The 16,407-nt window shown below is 39.3% G+C and overlaps 1 protein-coding gene across 5 annotated transcripts in view; it reads left to right on the top strand.

Moving 5' to 3' along the window:
* Nucleotides 1–16,407, top strand: part of LOC143299175 (FHF complex subunit HOOK-interacting protein 1B-like) — a 54,405-nt gene that overhangs the window by 26,860 nt on the left and 11,138 nt on the right. For 2 of the 5 annotated variants that reach the window (XM_076612313.1, XM_076612314.1), the window contains 5 exons: nucleotides 4,163–4,330; nucleotides 6,852–6,931; nucleotides 7,678–7,908; nucleotides 11,501–11,641; nucleotides 14,493–15,649. In XM_076612313.1, the coding sequence (XP_076468428.1) occupies nucleotides 4,163–4,330; nucleotides 6,852–6,931; nucleotides 7,678–7,908; nucleotides 11,501–11,641; nucleotides 14,493–15,649 (1,777 nt within the window). The remainder of the gene's footprint in view (nucleotides 1–4,162; nucleotides 4,331–6,851; nucleotides 6,932–7,677; nucleotides 7,909–11,500; nucleotides 11,642–14,492; nucleotides 15,650–16,407) is intronic. The other 3 variants (XM_076612315.1, XM_076612317.1, XM_076612316.1) reach the window with 3 other exon arrangements.

Consider the following 16,407-nt stretch of genomic DNA (forward strand, 5'->3'; position numbering starts at 1 on the left):
AAGTACAGCAGATTGCTGTATGTATTATGTGTTCTTTCATTGCAGCTGTGCATTTGATGTTCTGTTGTGTCACAAATCTCAGAGAATATGAGAAGAGAGGTGATCAGGGGACAGAGGCAGCGATTCATTCTGAGTTGGTTTGAGTCACTGAATTTATGTATCAGATGAACAAAGATACAATTGCTGAATTCTTGATATTCCTTTTGGATGGGCCTTTTCTCTTGAGTCACATAGATGCATTACCTTGAGTTGTATTCATTCATCATGGGTGGAATTTTTCATGGTCAGTGGCAGCAGATAAAAGAGTGGATTACATTTTCAATTATAGTGCCTTTTTTTAAAAGGTGGGTAGCCTGTAAAGAAAAACTTGGGGAAGATATACATATATACCAACATGAACAGTTATTTTCTGTCAGGCAGACAAAAGATCTGACAACAAAACTGAGGCACAGATATGAACATGAATGCTCACTGTCAGTTTAAATTTTTAAATTTTTTTTATAAGATCTGAGAAAGAAAAAAAGACATTCAAACAATGGTGAATTAAAAAGAGTACTACTGCTTTACCTGCCAGTTTTTCATTTGTAACAGATATTGCGCTTATTCCAGAAAGCAAACAACTTTGTATGGTAATACCCCCCAAAACAGAGTATGGCTGCCTACATGGAGGGGTAAAAACAGTCATACACATAAAAGCCCACCAGTATACATATGAGTGAACGGGGGAGTTGCAGCACAACAAATGAAGGAGGAGTAGAAGTATGATGATCACCACCACTTTTCAGGATCTCCTTGGAACATTATGATTCAAGCAGACAGTGCTTTTGATTTGCGATTGTACTGAATGATTCATCCAACAGGCAGACGTGATAGACAAGTGACAAGTTGATCAGTGTTCTGTCTGAGTATCTAGGGTTGAGGTCCTGACAGGGTCTGGTGGATTAATGGTGGAGATTTTACCACTGACAGTCTGTATGGTTAGACTTTGTAGATGACAGGTGCGGCAGCCAAGTGGTTACATTGTTGGACTTTCAGTCTAAGGGTCCTGGGTTCAAACCCCTGTTGAGCCTCATGGGTTAAGGTTGGAGTGGTTTTTCTGTCTCCCAGGTCAACAGATGTGCACACCTGTAAGTGCCTGATCCACCTTGGCACACACACACACACACATTGTCTTAACTTAAAAAAAAAAATTTGATTTGATATTTTTATATTTTGGGCACATGCTTGTTTGTCTTGATTATAAGCTGCTGCATTGTTTATTTTGTAAGTATGTACTGGGTACTTGATTTTTTTTTTCCACATGATTATGTAACATTTTGATGATGATGTTCTTGACAGTCGGGATGTATCATTTTGCTGTTTGTGATTTTTGTTGTTGTTGAATAATTCAAACTGGTGTATGTTCTGTGTTATCCCAGCACTAACACTGGTGTGTACTGATGTTTAGCTTGCTCTCCCCACCCCCTCCCCTCCCCACTCTCAAGGCTAGTTTTAAATAGATGTATGCATGGTGGTGATGTACATACTGGTTTGCCTGTGGTCTGCCCCAGCCTGTGTAGAACTAGAAGTCACTGCAGTCAGTTTATCACTTGTTTTATTATTTTTTTGTTCAGCTTTGACACAGGTCTTGTTTTGATGTTGTGCTTGAGCACTTGGTCAAAAGTGATGTGAAACATGGACATGCATACAGTATGCCAGTTATAGTCTGAGGCTCAGTGAATAAGGGTATGAGTATGAGAAAGGAAAAAAAACAATAAAAAGAAAAACAAAACATGCGCGCGCACACACGCACACACACGCGCACACACACACACACAACAACAACAAAAAACAACACCAAACAAATGTAAACAAATCCTTAATTGCCGAATGACAGTAAGAAAGAAATAAATAAAAAAAGAATGTATGTGTGTGTGTGTGTGTAAAAACATGCATGTGTGCATGATGTGGGTGTGTTTTTCACATGTAAGTAGTACACACATCAGCACAATTACATGAACAAACATCTTTGCACATACACCCATATAAAGAGAAAGCGGGTGAGGGTAGGGAACAATTTTAACAACAGGAATATTTTTTGATATTCTGTTCTTTGGCATACAGTACGACATGTAATATGTGAAAAAGAAAAGAAAATGAGCACAAATAATGAAGATCACATCGTTATCACAACTATTGAAGTTGTACATGCACGATTAAAAAACACCACCACAAAAAAGGGAAGACAACCACACACACACTCAGAAGAAGGAAAAGAGAGAGAAAGGAAGATAGTGTTAAAGAGAGAGAATAAGAGAGGGGAGAGAGAATGGGGGGGGGGGGGGCATATTACAAGATTAATTGCGTTATGTGTCATGTTACAACAACAACAAAACAACAAAAAAAGATAAAGAAGAAAAAAAGGGGTGGGGTGGGGGTGTTGGGACCCGCTGTACACGTTTTGGGCAGAGAAAAGTGTTAAACTGTAGTTTGGAGAAAGGGATGTATCTTTTCATGGTGGTTCTGTGACCTGTGATTAACGTTCATTGGTGTAAACTTGGACAGATATGCAAGGAGCATCATACATTTTATGTATAATGTTTCATTTTCTTGGCCAGTTTGTGCAGACAGTTGACATCTCATCAGTGTTGATATTTTCCAGATTAGCTGGCAGAAATATATTAACCACTGAAAATTCCAAATACCTTTTGTGTTTTGGAGCAGTTTGTAATCAAAAGAACATGATATTGGGAAAGAAAACACTATAATCCATCCCCATATACTTGAAAACTTGAATGTGAACATGTTAGATAAGAATGTATGAATGTTTTAAAATGGTGTATCTTAGTTTTGTTCTTGAGTTGAAATGTTCCTGTTTGGCATTTAAGTTTTTCTAATTGTAAGTGCCTTGGGCTTATTTTTAAAGATTAGGCATAAGTACTCCATGCGTGCAGGTGTATTGTGTGTGTTTTTAGTCTGTAAACGTCATTATGCTTTTCATTGTAAAGGCCCAAGGCTTCTGTATTGTCAGATTAGGCATTCCAAATGTCCTTTATTATTATTATAATCAGTATTAATGATAATTGATGTGTGTGGGTGCATTATTTGTCAGTATGTGTGTGCGCATGCTGAACAAATATAATTGAATGAACTAATTAATTAAAGTAGAGGTATGAATAAATTCTGATTGGCTGTAGATTATAAGAGTACTTAATGCTGACACTAAAACAGAACTGGAAAGAAAGAATAACAATCTCTCATCAAAAGCTGCTAAATGCTGATTGGTCAAGAAATATGTGCTGGGTGGTATCTTTTTGACCACATAGACACTGGATATATATATATATATATTTAAAAAAAAAAAAATTTTCATACTGATTTAAGGTGGTTGTTTTTTCAAAGGTGATGTGCAAAAATAATGCGGCAGTTTGTAACCAAACCACATTACTTTGATCAATTCTTGTGAATTTCATTTAAATTGTATTCACCACTTAATGAGGTAGCATTTTTTGCAAATTGCTGGCTCTGTTCCCTGTGAAAGTTCCATTAGTTTTTAAGGAGTATGATAATGTTTGATTGTCTTTAAAGAATAATAATTTTACTGTAGAATTGTACTTTCTAGAGAAATAAAGGTTTGTATCATTGGCTAATGATTATTTCTGAACACACGATGCACACACACACAAGCATGTACACATTATGTCATTCATCCTTGAGAAAGGTCTGCAGACAGAATTTTGAATGTCTTTTACTGTATTAATGCAGTTTGTTGTTTTTGTGTGTGTGTGTGTTAGAAAAAATGTGGCGATGTACAAGGAATATGGCAGTGTTTGATTGTCTTTAAAGAAAGAAAATCACTGTAGAATCATACTTTTTTTTAAGGGAAAAAAAGCTTTGCTTTGCTGCCTAATGATTGTGTTTGAATACTGTGATGCATGCATACACTTGCATGTAGGCATTATGTCAGTCATCATTGAGAAAATTCTACAGACCGAAAATGTTTGCATTTCTTTTACTGTGTTAACAGTTTTTTTTATGCTTGTTCCTTGTTCAAAAGTTCAAGGAATATGAAGGCGTTTGTCTTCCAAGAAAAAATTCACTGTAGAATCATATTTTCTAAAGGGAAAAGAAAATGTTTGTGTTGTTGGCTAATGGTTGCGTTTAAACACTGTGATGTTGTCAGAATTCCCGTGACGAGGTGATGACGGCGACTGCCTACCTGGACCTGTTTCTGCGGAGGATTTCGGAGCCGCATCTCATCCGTGCGTTCCTGCGCTTTGTGCTGACTGAGCGTCATGATGAGATCCTGATTCTCGAGTCCCTCATCACACGCATCAACTCCAACACGGAGGTAGTCCCTTCGTTATGTCTTTCTGGAGAGAAGGAGGGGGAGAGTTAGGGGTTTGGGGGGTGTGGAGGGGCAGGGGAGGTTTGGAGGAGTGGTCTTCAGCTGTTTATTTATTGTGTGTTTAATAAGACATCACGGATTATGTGTGCATGTATGTGTGTTCAGTGTGTATGTGTACACTGGCATGTGTGAACACACACTCACATATGTACACACATGCATGCATGAACACTTTGTGCACAGCATGTGTATGCATGCAGTATACATGCATAAGCATTCTCTCACGTATGCACACACACACACATAATTTGTCTGATATCACTTATAGTGAGAAGATGGTAAACTGAAGAATGAACATGCACATACCAAACAGACAAAAGAAAACTTCCACCAGTACTCAAACTAAGTGAATCATCAGCGAATGCACTGACCTGTTAGGATAAAGCCAAACGGGTGAATCAGCAAAACCAGTGAGCAGCCAGTCTGCAAACCAACCAACCAACCAGCCAGGCAGCCAAGCAGTCGATCAGCTCAGGTTTAATGATGGCTTCTGGATGATACATTTACAAACTGTTATTTTTCTGATATTGAAAATCTTTTTGAAAGATCTTGCATTTCTCTGCATCAGAAATAAAGATTTCCATTGTGTTTGAAGAACTGATTGTCCGTGTTAAAGAATTTTTAGAATATTAACTTACCCACACTCTGTCACACTGAGGCTTAAAATCAAATGAGCAAATTATGTTATGTAGAAGAATATAACCCCCTTCCTGAAGCCAAGCTATGGGAAGATGTATGTTCTAATGTGAGAAAGAAATGTCATTCTTAATTCTTTATTATTGTGTTAGTATATACTGTATACGGTGGAATTAGTCATACAGTTCACAAAGTTCAATGTGAATTTTTTTTATTTTTAAGAAGAATCTTTAAATGCCAGAATAAAAAGAGCTTGCAGTTCGATGCCTGCATTGAAATGGCTGCCACTTTGTCATATTTTACATTGATTGATTGGTATGGATACTTCTATAAGTGCCTATCCTCATTCTGAGACCAAGTTCTAAGCGCTTTCCACAGGCACAACAGGCTGCCTACCTGAGTAGAGCTGACTGAGGGCTGCAACTGGGCGCTCATCATTCGTTTCCTGTGTCATTCAATCAGATTTCAGGCACACACACATGCACCCGCAGACAGACATATTACATTTTATGTGTACGACAGTTTTGTTTATTTACCCTGCCATGTAAGCAGCCATGCTCCGTTTTCGGGGGTGTGCATGCTGGGTATGTTCTTGTTTCCATAACCCACCGAACACTGACATGGATTCCAGGATCTTTAACCTGCGTGTTTGATTTACAAACTCTGTAATCAAAGGTTTAGTTGGGCTATGTATAATTTGTGTTTGTTGTGATGGTGGTGGTAGGGGTGGTGGTGGGGGGTGGGGGGGGGGGTGAGGTGGGGGTGGTGGGGGTGCAGTGTGTGTGTTATTTTTTGAGGGAATGTCTTCAACCCACACCCCTCCTCCACCATCCTACCCCATCCCACCCTTACCTCTCAGGAAAATGTTTGTGGTCCTGTGGTCAGTGTAGCACTACTTAAAACAAGTTCCAGTATGCATTACTTGTGTTGCCTGTCATCTGATGAGGTTCAGATCATTGTCTGTACTGACATGTACGTGTAAGCAGATAGGGGAGGAAGGTGCCACAGTGGTTAAGCGTCATCTGCCAGCACAGTATCCGTGAAGGTCTGGGTTTGAAACCTGGTCTCACCCTTTCTCCCAAGTTTGACTGGAAAATTCGTTCGTTCGTTCTTTAGTTTAACGTCTTTTCACTGTAAGTGATATTAGACGAGGGAAGGAAAAATATCGAGTGGGAGGATGGGGGGGGGGGGGGGGGGGGCAGGGGGAGATTACTGTGTACGCATACGAGTAAGTGAAAGTGTGTGTGTGTGAAAATTACTGATTTAAGTTTTGTTTAAAAATAAACAAAAAAACATAACAATATCACATATTTCTAATGAAAAACTAACAACTATAACAGTGAACCAACTGGACTATTTATTTAACAAGGAGTTGAAAAAGTCATACATTAGCAATGGACTGCTGAAGTTCGTCAACACTGAAGATGATTTCAGTTCAGGGATTTGAGACTTTAACATATCGCAAGTTGGTATATGATCGGCTGTTATGTGAGCATCACAGATGCAAGAAACATTACTGACATATTTTGTCATTCACAAGAGATGATGAACTGAGGTACAGTAGGCGCCCTGAAAAAAGAACTCTTGGAAGCAGATGTGTTGTCCCCTGGGAAAATTCTGCGGAATAAATCCATGCAGATAAGTACACAGATATTTTTGCATGCACTCAAGGCCTGACTAGTGTGTTGGGTTATGTTGCTGGTCAGGTATGTGCCAAGCAGATGTGGTATAGCGTATATATGTGGATTTGTCCAAACTCAGTGACTTGAGAAACTGAAAGTAAAAGTGAGTGGTGTGCATGAAGTGGCTTTGCTGTGGTTTGTTCCAGCTGAGTTTGGTTTCTCTGTCGCTGTTTTACACACTGCTGGATATGAACTGTGAGGAAGTCATGTTTCAGCTGGTCTTCAAGTGAGTAATCTGTGTGTGTGTGTGTGTCTGTGTGTGTCTTGTGTGTGTGTGTGTGTGTGTGTGTGTGTGTGTGTGAGAGAGAGAGAGGGAGAGAGAGAGAGAGAGAGAGAGAGTATGAATGAATTAGCCAATAACTTAATATTATGAGTAGTGATTCTGTATGCTTTTGTAAGAAGACAAAGTACGGGGATGTATCAAAGAGAGTAGGGAGGGGGTGGGGGAGGGGACACAGAGTGAGTCCATAGGGCTTGCTTTGATATCATTCATCTTTGATTTATGGATGAAATGGAGTGCTCACTTCTCTCTGATGGTCTGTACTCCCATGCTTTCCACCTTCCCCTAAAGTTTTAATGATGTATAATTTATGTACATCTTCATGTATACAGGTATATTCAGTTGATCTGTTTATTTCATCAAGATTTTATTGTGTTTTTTGTTAATGTTTAAAAAGCACACAGACACATTTACACACACACACACACACACACACACACACACTTTTTTTGTTTTGGATAAGCTCTTAAGGTGTGATCAGCTCGTTCAGTCTATGTGTAGTCAGACATCTCTTTTCTATTTTTTATTTTAATTTTTTATTTTATAGTATCATCATATCATTATTATGTTTTATTTATTTTTTATAGAGCAGGTGTGGTGCACAGCACATTTACAGATCAGTCTGCAAGCTTTTTGATGTTTCCTTGGAAGTGAAAGTGAAAGTAGTGAAGCAAACGTTTCCTCCTCACCAGGTACCTCATCCCCTGCACCCACGTCATGGTCAGCCAGCGGCGAGCAGTGCGTGACCTTGACCTGTACGGGAAGAGTGCAGAGAAGTTCCTCTCTCTTCGGCCCGTCTGCTGCATGACGTACCCCGCCCCAGCCCCCACCCCTGGGCCCGCCCCCCAGGGCCTGGCCCCCTCCCAGTCCCCTCACGGCACCCCTTCACCCCTCCTTTCTGGCCGTGCACTGCCTCCAAGCAGGTATGGATGGGTAGCACTCAGGGAGTGGTGGTGGGGGGAGGGTTGGTTGCGTCACCTGTATGGTTTTGTGAATGGTCGGCGAGCGTTGGGAGTAGTGGTGTTGGAATGTTTGTGTTTTGTAAAGTGTCTGCTGGAGGGATCGGGGATGTCACTAAAGTGGAGTGGAGTCTTGCACTAGTGGGTATGGTGTCGCTTTGAGGTTGAGGGCTGGTTCGTGTGCTGGAGTAGGTTTGCATGGCATGGTGTGTGTGTGTGTGTGTGTGTGTGTGGCATGGTGAGGGGTGCATGATGTGGGAATGTGTGTTTGTTGCAGTTTTGTACAGAGCTACTGGGTGATGCTGCTTTTTTTTTTTACTCTGTCTGTTTCTGCTTTGGGCAGCGTTCGTTGCGTTTACACACATGTGGTGCTTGAGGTGTGTACGCACACATTTACATTCACACAAAAAAGACTCCAGTATGCATTATGGGCATACTGATGCATATAACCAGGCAGGCAGATAGACACACATATTTGTTCTCAAACACACACACACACACACACACACACACACATATTTGTTCTCTCTCTCTCTCTCTCTCTCACACACACAAACACACACACACACACACACACACACACACACACACACACAAATACATACACAAATACATACACATGCACACACTCAAGCGCACGCATGGATGCATGTGAAGTGCACGCAAATGTTAGTTGATCCTGTTATGAGCTTCCATTGTGCAACAATGCAAATGCTCCAGCTATGCCATGCAGATACATGCTCAGTTTGTTTTGTGTATATATTTTTTTAAAAGGAAAAATAAAAAAAGGTCATGATAGAATTATTCCAGTAGCCCTGATGTTGCATACATCGTTGTCAGTATGTATGGTATTATAATTATTACATGTATTTTTTAAAAATTATTGTTTTTGTTATTATCATTGTTGTTGTTGTTCTTATTAATATTATTTTTACATGGAGCCAGTATCTTTAGAGTCAAAGCATACCTTAAAGTAAGCAGATGTAATTTAAAACAAGCTGAAATATATTTTCAGTTGCAAATTTATTATCTTACTTAAATGTGTATGGTGTGATGACACAGACGTGCTAACTGCAGTTGTGTTCTAATCCATAACAGAGAGATTTCTGTTATACACATTAATTCATTGCAAAACGGACCATTTTTAGGGGCACATTTTAAAAATTCTGATTCATTGACAAGTTGTTGACAACATTATTTTTAAGCAGTTACATCGATTTGTTTTTAATCAGTGTTATACAATATCAAGTTTTATTTCAACTGTATTCAAAAGGTTTAAAACTGTGAGGATGATTTTTTTTTTTTATCTTTGATTTTCTGTTTGTTTCATTTGGCTTTATTTTCTGTTGAATCACATTATTCAGGTATCTTTTTAAACAGTTTTTATTTATATACTTTCTTTCGTTTTTTGTTTTGCTCACCTTAGCTCTCACATAGGGTGTGACTGTATTTTTATGAGCCAAGAATCAGAACTGTTTGGAATCCATGTTTATTAATGTGATGATATCGACAAAAGATGTAAAAATATTGTTGGAGTGTTCCGAAATAACATTCACTGTTGCTGTTGTGGGGTTTCTTGATAACATAAAAAAAATTGTTATTGACTAGCATTTTTGACTAACACAGTTGATATCCACTTAGATTCTTACAAAAAATATATATAATTTGCAATTTATTTGCTGAGTGTTTAAATTGTGAAAAAAGAACATTCTTTTTATTTGACTGTTTTTCTTTGTGTAAAGATACAGAAAATGTTTTAGAGCTTATCCACAGTATTAGTTTAGGCGTTTTCATTCAGGAAACAAGACAAATATAGCAATTAATATACAAAGTCATGAAAGTATAAAACTTGAGTGACAAAAGCCCTAGCTTATAGCAATAGTAATTAGTGTCTATATCCACAGTACTGGTAACTGGTCATCAGTGTTACTTCTGATTTCAGCGTAAATATCTGTCTTCCCTCATTTTCAGAATAAACAGTTTCTTATTCGAAAATGGGTTTCACACATTTCTGTGGGTTTTTTTTTTTCCGTTTTGATCACAGTCTGGACATGACAATAAATGAAATAGAATTTTTAACATTTGGGGTACGTTCTCATCAACAGGATAAGTTGGAGACTGAGTTTTATTTGATTTAATTTTTGAAAAAGAGTCCATATTTAAACATGCCACAGATAAAGAATCATACCAGATTTGATTTTAAAGAATATCTAAATATGGAAATTAGTAAGTATTAGAGGTTTTTGATTCTAAGAGATTTTTATATCAAAATCATGTCAAACCAGTCTGCTAGTTGTGTTTGATGACCTAAGTTTTAAAGAGAAGGATTTAATTTTTATTTATTGAGTTACGTTTTTCTTTGTGTATTTGTTTGTTTCTTCTTCCTTTTTTTAATATTTTATTTTATTCATGGTTACATTAATTTTTTGGGTCTATACTGTTCCCTTCTGAAAGGGCTTGATTTAGTTATTTGAGTTCCTGACAGTATGCTTTCTGATTAATTTTCATTTTCATGTTGACAATCTTGTTGACACTTATGGAATGTGCTGAGGGTGAATACTTCCAAAACATTTTTGAATAAGCCGAAATTATTTACTGGACACACTTTGACCTTTAACTGTTAGGGCTGATAGCAGTGTTGCTTGCTTCTTGTGTTCATATTACTTGCTTGCATATGTTTTGCTGCTGAGTTGTGTCACTGATGATCTGTAAAAGTTAAGGGTATATGCTGTAGAAAAGTTTTACCTTGAAGATATCCTATTTACTGTCCGTTGTATAAAAGTACTTTCATGTGCTTACTTTTGAGTTGTATAAAAAATTTTACAACGAAACCAAGAAGAAGAAGAAGTATTTTGACTGTGAGAACATTAATGAGAGGTATTTCCTACCAACCAATAAGTCATTGCTGTATTTGCTACCCTTTATGGTAGTATGTTAGTGATATTTGGAGGTGCCGAGGCACAGTCGGTTAGGCCTGGAACCACTGATTGTGTTCACCAGTGATCAGGGTGCAAAGCTCCTTTTTTGCTTCTATTTTTTTTGTCCTTAGGAAGGGCACTTTCCTCCAATTTTCCACACTCCACTAGGTGTGGATGGGTGCCTAGTCGGTCAGGAAAGGTTAAAAGTGGCGGGAGAGGATTAGGCCCCACCTTCCCATGCTGAGCCCTGGACACAGTGGACATGAATTCACTGCCCTGATGGCCATCATGGGACATTTCACCTTTAAACTTTTAAATGATATTTATCAGAACATGTAATTTTTTTCTACTTGACAGTCACACCATATTGCACACACACACACAAAAATTTCATTTTGAGTCATGGAGATGCAGAACTAATGCTGTACGCTGTTTGTAGGAAAACTAAACTTGAGAATTCCATGATAAGAAGAAGCAGCATTATGATTATGACCAAAAAAAATTAGTTATTGCATATGATTTCATCCAGCCGGCCAGTACTCACCCTGAGCACATTCCATTCTGGTTGCCTGTGATTTTGTTTCTTGCATGTTGACTTCATTGACGTGTGTGCGTACGTGTGTGTGTTTTCCTACTAGAATGGGAGCAGGTAGAAGTGCTAGTATTAGCACCCCTGATGAACTAACAAAAGCACCCTCCCGACAAGAGCCTCGAAGGAGAAGTCTTTTCCGATCCAGGAAAGACAAGAAAAAAATGGAAACACTGGCGGAGGAAGAGCAGTAAGTGTGTGCCAACTCTTTCAGTTTTAAGGAAAGAAAGACCTCCCAGAAAGAAAAGGAGGTGAACAGGGAAGGAAGGAAAAGAAAGACGGGAGAAAGAGGAGAAAAACGGCATGGTGTGGTTATTTTGAGGAGAGAAAAAGTTGATGTGTATATTATGAATGCATTTCTATGGTATTCTCTGCTTTTTTGCATCCTGCACCAAATGCTTATGTAACATTTAGTTATAGTTTTCTATGGCTGCGGTTAGTCTTTGGTACAGTGGGTATAAAAGGAATATATTCACAACTTTGCTGCTTCATGTCATGTTATATCCTTAAGTTCTTAGATTCATTTAGAATGCCAGAAACATTTGATGGCATGAAATGTGGAAACCTTGTTGAAAGAAGAGAGGGCAATACACTGATGGAAGAAATCCTTAATCCTTTTGCTTGGAGCTGAGGTGTCCTGCATCCTTTTTCTTGCCTGCCACCCACATTCTTGTACCTTAGGTAGACAGGAAGGTAGGAATTCTGTCTGGTGTCCTGTCACACACACCAGTGACACCTAGTTCAAAGTACTAAGAAGGAACGGAAGGGGAAGAGGGGAGGAAGGGGGCAGGAGTTGAATGGTGAGTTTGGGAAATGGTTCAGATGGAGGGAGGGATGAACATTTGAAATAAATGGAAGTACCATTAAAGAAAATTACTTTATGGACTTTAAAAGAGAACACATTTGAAACAAGTATGAGTACAATCAATGAAAATTACTTCATAGACTTTATAAAAGGAATTTGGTAGTTTAACAAGAGAAACAACTGGTAATGAATGTAAAAACTAAAAAAAAAAGTCACTGACCTTAAATGATGCACTTTCATGTAGGTAAGTCTTCATTTACTTGCAGTGAAAATACCTTTTTGACTTTATGTTGAATAGACAGTACAGAGAAACACAGAAGTTTGTGACAGTATAGGTTTAGTGAAAGATGAGTTCAGCATGGTTGATCTTGAGGAGTTTAGTTTTGAAAGGTTTTGATTTTCAGCAGGGCTGGCAATCATATATTTCTGTGGGGGAGGAGAGGGGACTGTGTGTGTGTGTGTGTGTGTGTGTGTGTGTGTGTGCTGTGACTTGTGTTGAATGTGTGGGTGGTTTTTATCTCTGATACAACTGCATTGAATATGGCTGTGATTTTTTAAAATCTCATACCACATTAGTAATTTTAGAGTTCAGTTGCTGTAAATAATGTGCTGTCACTGCTGTGATGTTCCATGACAAAACTGATGTATTAATTGTAACAGTGTGAATTTGAAAAGAACTAAAAAGTACATTGGACCACAGTATTCATCAAATAATGATATTAAGTTGCCTGAAATGATGTTTGTTTTGGTCGCAGCGTGAATTGCTTTGATTCAAAACAAAATGGAACCGAAGCACCTGATATTTCTGAATGATTTGTGCAGTGCTCGATACCAATATCTATATCTATATATATCTCTCTATATATATCTATATCTCTCTCTCTCTATTTTTTTTAACAATAAAAGTAAGTTCACATTTATTTAATAACATTGAAAAAAAAGTTTAAGCTGCTTTGATGAAAAGAACATAAGTTGCTTACAAGTTGAACTGTGGTTTTCTATTATTTCAGATATATATGTGTATATATATATATATATATATATATATATATATATATATATATATATATATATATGTATATATATATATGTATATATATATATATATATATATATATATATTTTATTTATTTTTTTTTTACAATAATTTTTTATATATATATTTTTTTTATACTATATTTGCTTGCATGCACGGGTGTATAGTTGGGTCGTAAGGCTACATCATTCACCTGTTTCTGTTTCCACTTTTCATGTGGGTTTGCAGTCATTGTTAATGTTGGTGTTCATCAGCATGTTTTAACAGAGGCATGTGGGGTTTGCTGAGATCCATTTTTAAATAAGCTACTTTGAAAATTATATATTTTGTTCTCCACAAAAAGAATCTGTGTCCAGTTTGTGTGTAATTGCCATGTTAGATGTGTGCATGAGCATGTTTGTGCTTGTGATGTATATATGTATATTGCTCATTTGTTAGTGCAAGAACTGAAGAGGAATGGTTGCTGTATCAAGCTAAGACAGCAGAAATGATGGACAGCAGTGGACATCTGTGGTGGTAACCTTACATGCCACACGACAAAAAGAGGGTTAACTAGCATGCGTTAGTGTGGACATGCAAGAGTGTGATTTTCAAGGATTTTTTTTTTAGGTCAATATTTGTAACTGACCCACTGTTAATATTTAAAGAGTCAGGGGATACAGCCTTCAGAATCTGTGCACATCACTTTGTGCTGTTCAGATTGATTTGAAAAGTTAATTGCTAGAATCATAGCATGTCTATTTTATTTGTTTGTTTTTTTTCACTCCATTTTTGTTTTCTCTTTTGAAGACAAATTCATGTCAGACTGTTGTTTGATGCTGGTTTTCAATGTTTGTGTGTGTGTGTGTGTGTGTGTGTGTGTGTGTGTGTGTGTGTGTGTGTGTGTGTGTGTGTGTGTGTGTGTGTGTGTGGTTAAAAAAAACAAAAGGAGAGGAAAAAAAATTCAGACCATTTGGATTTACCATGTTTGTTCCCCTCCCCTCCCCCCCTTTTTTTTCCTTCAATGTGCTTGCATACATTTTCATGATCACTGAAAAATCCCCCCAAAACTGTGTAGAAATAAGCTGTATGAAACCTAAGATTGTCTTTTTTAAATTTCTGTTTGACCCTTTTGTTTTATTTTTTATTTAGTTTCACTGTTATTTCAGCTCTTTTAATGTTTTGTTAAAAAAAAAAGAAAACAATGTGTACTGTGTGCAGAAAGCACACAGGCGACAGTCCAGCTCCGACAGAGTCAGCAGCAGGAACGTCATCGGATGAAGCCAGCACCCTGGGAGAGAGCTGCTATGCTGACTACCTGGTGCAGGCTAGGCTGACGCTGGAGCAGTGTGCACGTGCCTGCAGGAACTGGTCGGCGCCGTACGACGGGGAGATCCCTCCCCCAGACAGCATCCTGGATGACCCTCCCCCTGGCTCTGCGGACACCAGCCATCCACCCCACACGGCTGAAGGCTCTTCCTCTTCCAGGGCCGGCAAGGAAGCCACCAGCAAGGTGGAGGACGGTTGTGAGGCTGTTGTGGACAGGCAGCGCAGTCACTCTGTGGTGAAGCTGCTGTCGCACGGCAACGTGTCGGACCCGGGCCTGGTCCACCTTCCCGATGGGGAGGCCCTTCAGCAGCAGGTCAGCAGTGGCGGCAGTGACCCCAGGTCTGATGGTGCTGGCCGTGGTGGTGACGCTGTGAAGGCCAGCCCCTCACAAAACGCTTCTCTTTCATCTGTGATATCAGGACCTCCGTGCAATAATTCCCCTTCCTCGTCTCCTGCCCCGGTGCCCCCTGTGCGTTCACCTGCCCCCTTTGATCTTGCCAAACTGCACACGTGCCTCGATGACCTGGATTCTTTCCTGGCCTGTCTCAACGAGATGGATGTGCCGTCAGAGGTGTCGGGCGACACACTGGAGCAGAGCCTGACCCGGCTGGACAGTCTGCTGACCTCTCTCACCGCCAAGAGGGACTCTGCTCGCGAGTCCACTGCCAGAAAGGTGAAGGACCGATCTCACAATCCATGCTCAGACCAGGAAGGAAGCCGAGCAGAGAAGCCCGGGGACCATTCAGGTCTTCAGGTCAGCCAGTCGGCACCCGGTGCTCTGTTGTCCACAACGAAGCGTGCCTCGTCCTCACAGAGCAGAAACCCCCCGCCCACCACGCTGGGACTGACACAGCCGGGCAAGGACGTCTCCATGGGAGGTAAATGTCGAGCACTTTCATCCCTGTGGGGCCACAGCCCTGCTGACTTGTCACGAGCATGTATCATGAGCCCTACTAGTCCCGGGTTCTTACTCTCACCTTCATCTTGTTCTGCAGCACTGCGTCCACTGCCTGCTGCTGTGCGATATTCTAACAGTCCACCCAACATTGGTAAGCCATGTCTTTGGATTTTCTGCCGTCACAACGTGCCTTTTGCTGTCTCTATGTTGCTGCTGTGTAAAGCTTCCTGTGGCAGAGTTATGCCGCTTCCTTTTCCTTAGGTGCACTGTTTGTTGTCTGCCTTTCCTGCCCAGCTAAAAGGGGGCTTGCTGCTCAAAGTGTTCCTTCAGCACACAGTTAGCAGGGTTGACCTGAAGATAGCTTTCTCACGTTAGTCTGTTTGCCTTTTTTCTATTCCTTCTTCTTTTGTTTTTGTTGTTGTTGTTGTCACTTTTTTCACTTCCGTCTGAACTATGTAAGTTCGGATTAATGATTTCAGGACAGTCAACTGTTCCAGTAAACTTACCTGCTTCATGTATTTTTAACTCATCATGTATCTGTTTGCTAGTAGAATTCCTTGATATAGACAGGAGACCTTTTGATAATGCAGTTTTCTCCTACAAAGATTATGAAATCTGGATGTTTGCAGTGTATCTTTTTTTTTTTTTTTTTTTTTTTTTTTTAAACTATATTTGAATTTTTGTGTAAAGTAGAGGGTTGAGTAGTCATTAAGAAAAAAAAAAATTTTAAGTTGAATCCAGAAAATGCCTCACTTAGATTTGAATTCAGATTAGTTGTCATTTCTTTCGGCTATGTTTCTTGCAGAAATTGTGCTCCTCCTCCTCTTCAATTTATTTATACATTGTTCTTGCGGGACGGAGGGGCAAGAGGGGGTGGGGAAGGGATGGGAGGGAAATATAGTGAAGACC

The sequence above is a fragment of the Babylonia areolata genome, chromosome 24, assembly GCF_041734735.1.
Source record: "Babylonia areolata isolate BAREFJ2019XMU chromosome 24, ASM4173473v1, whole genome shotgun sequence".
Lineage (NCBI taxonomy): Eukaryota > Metazoa > Mollusca > Gastropoda > Neogastropoda > Buccinidae > Babylonia > Babylonia areolata.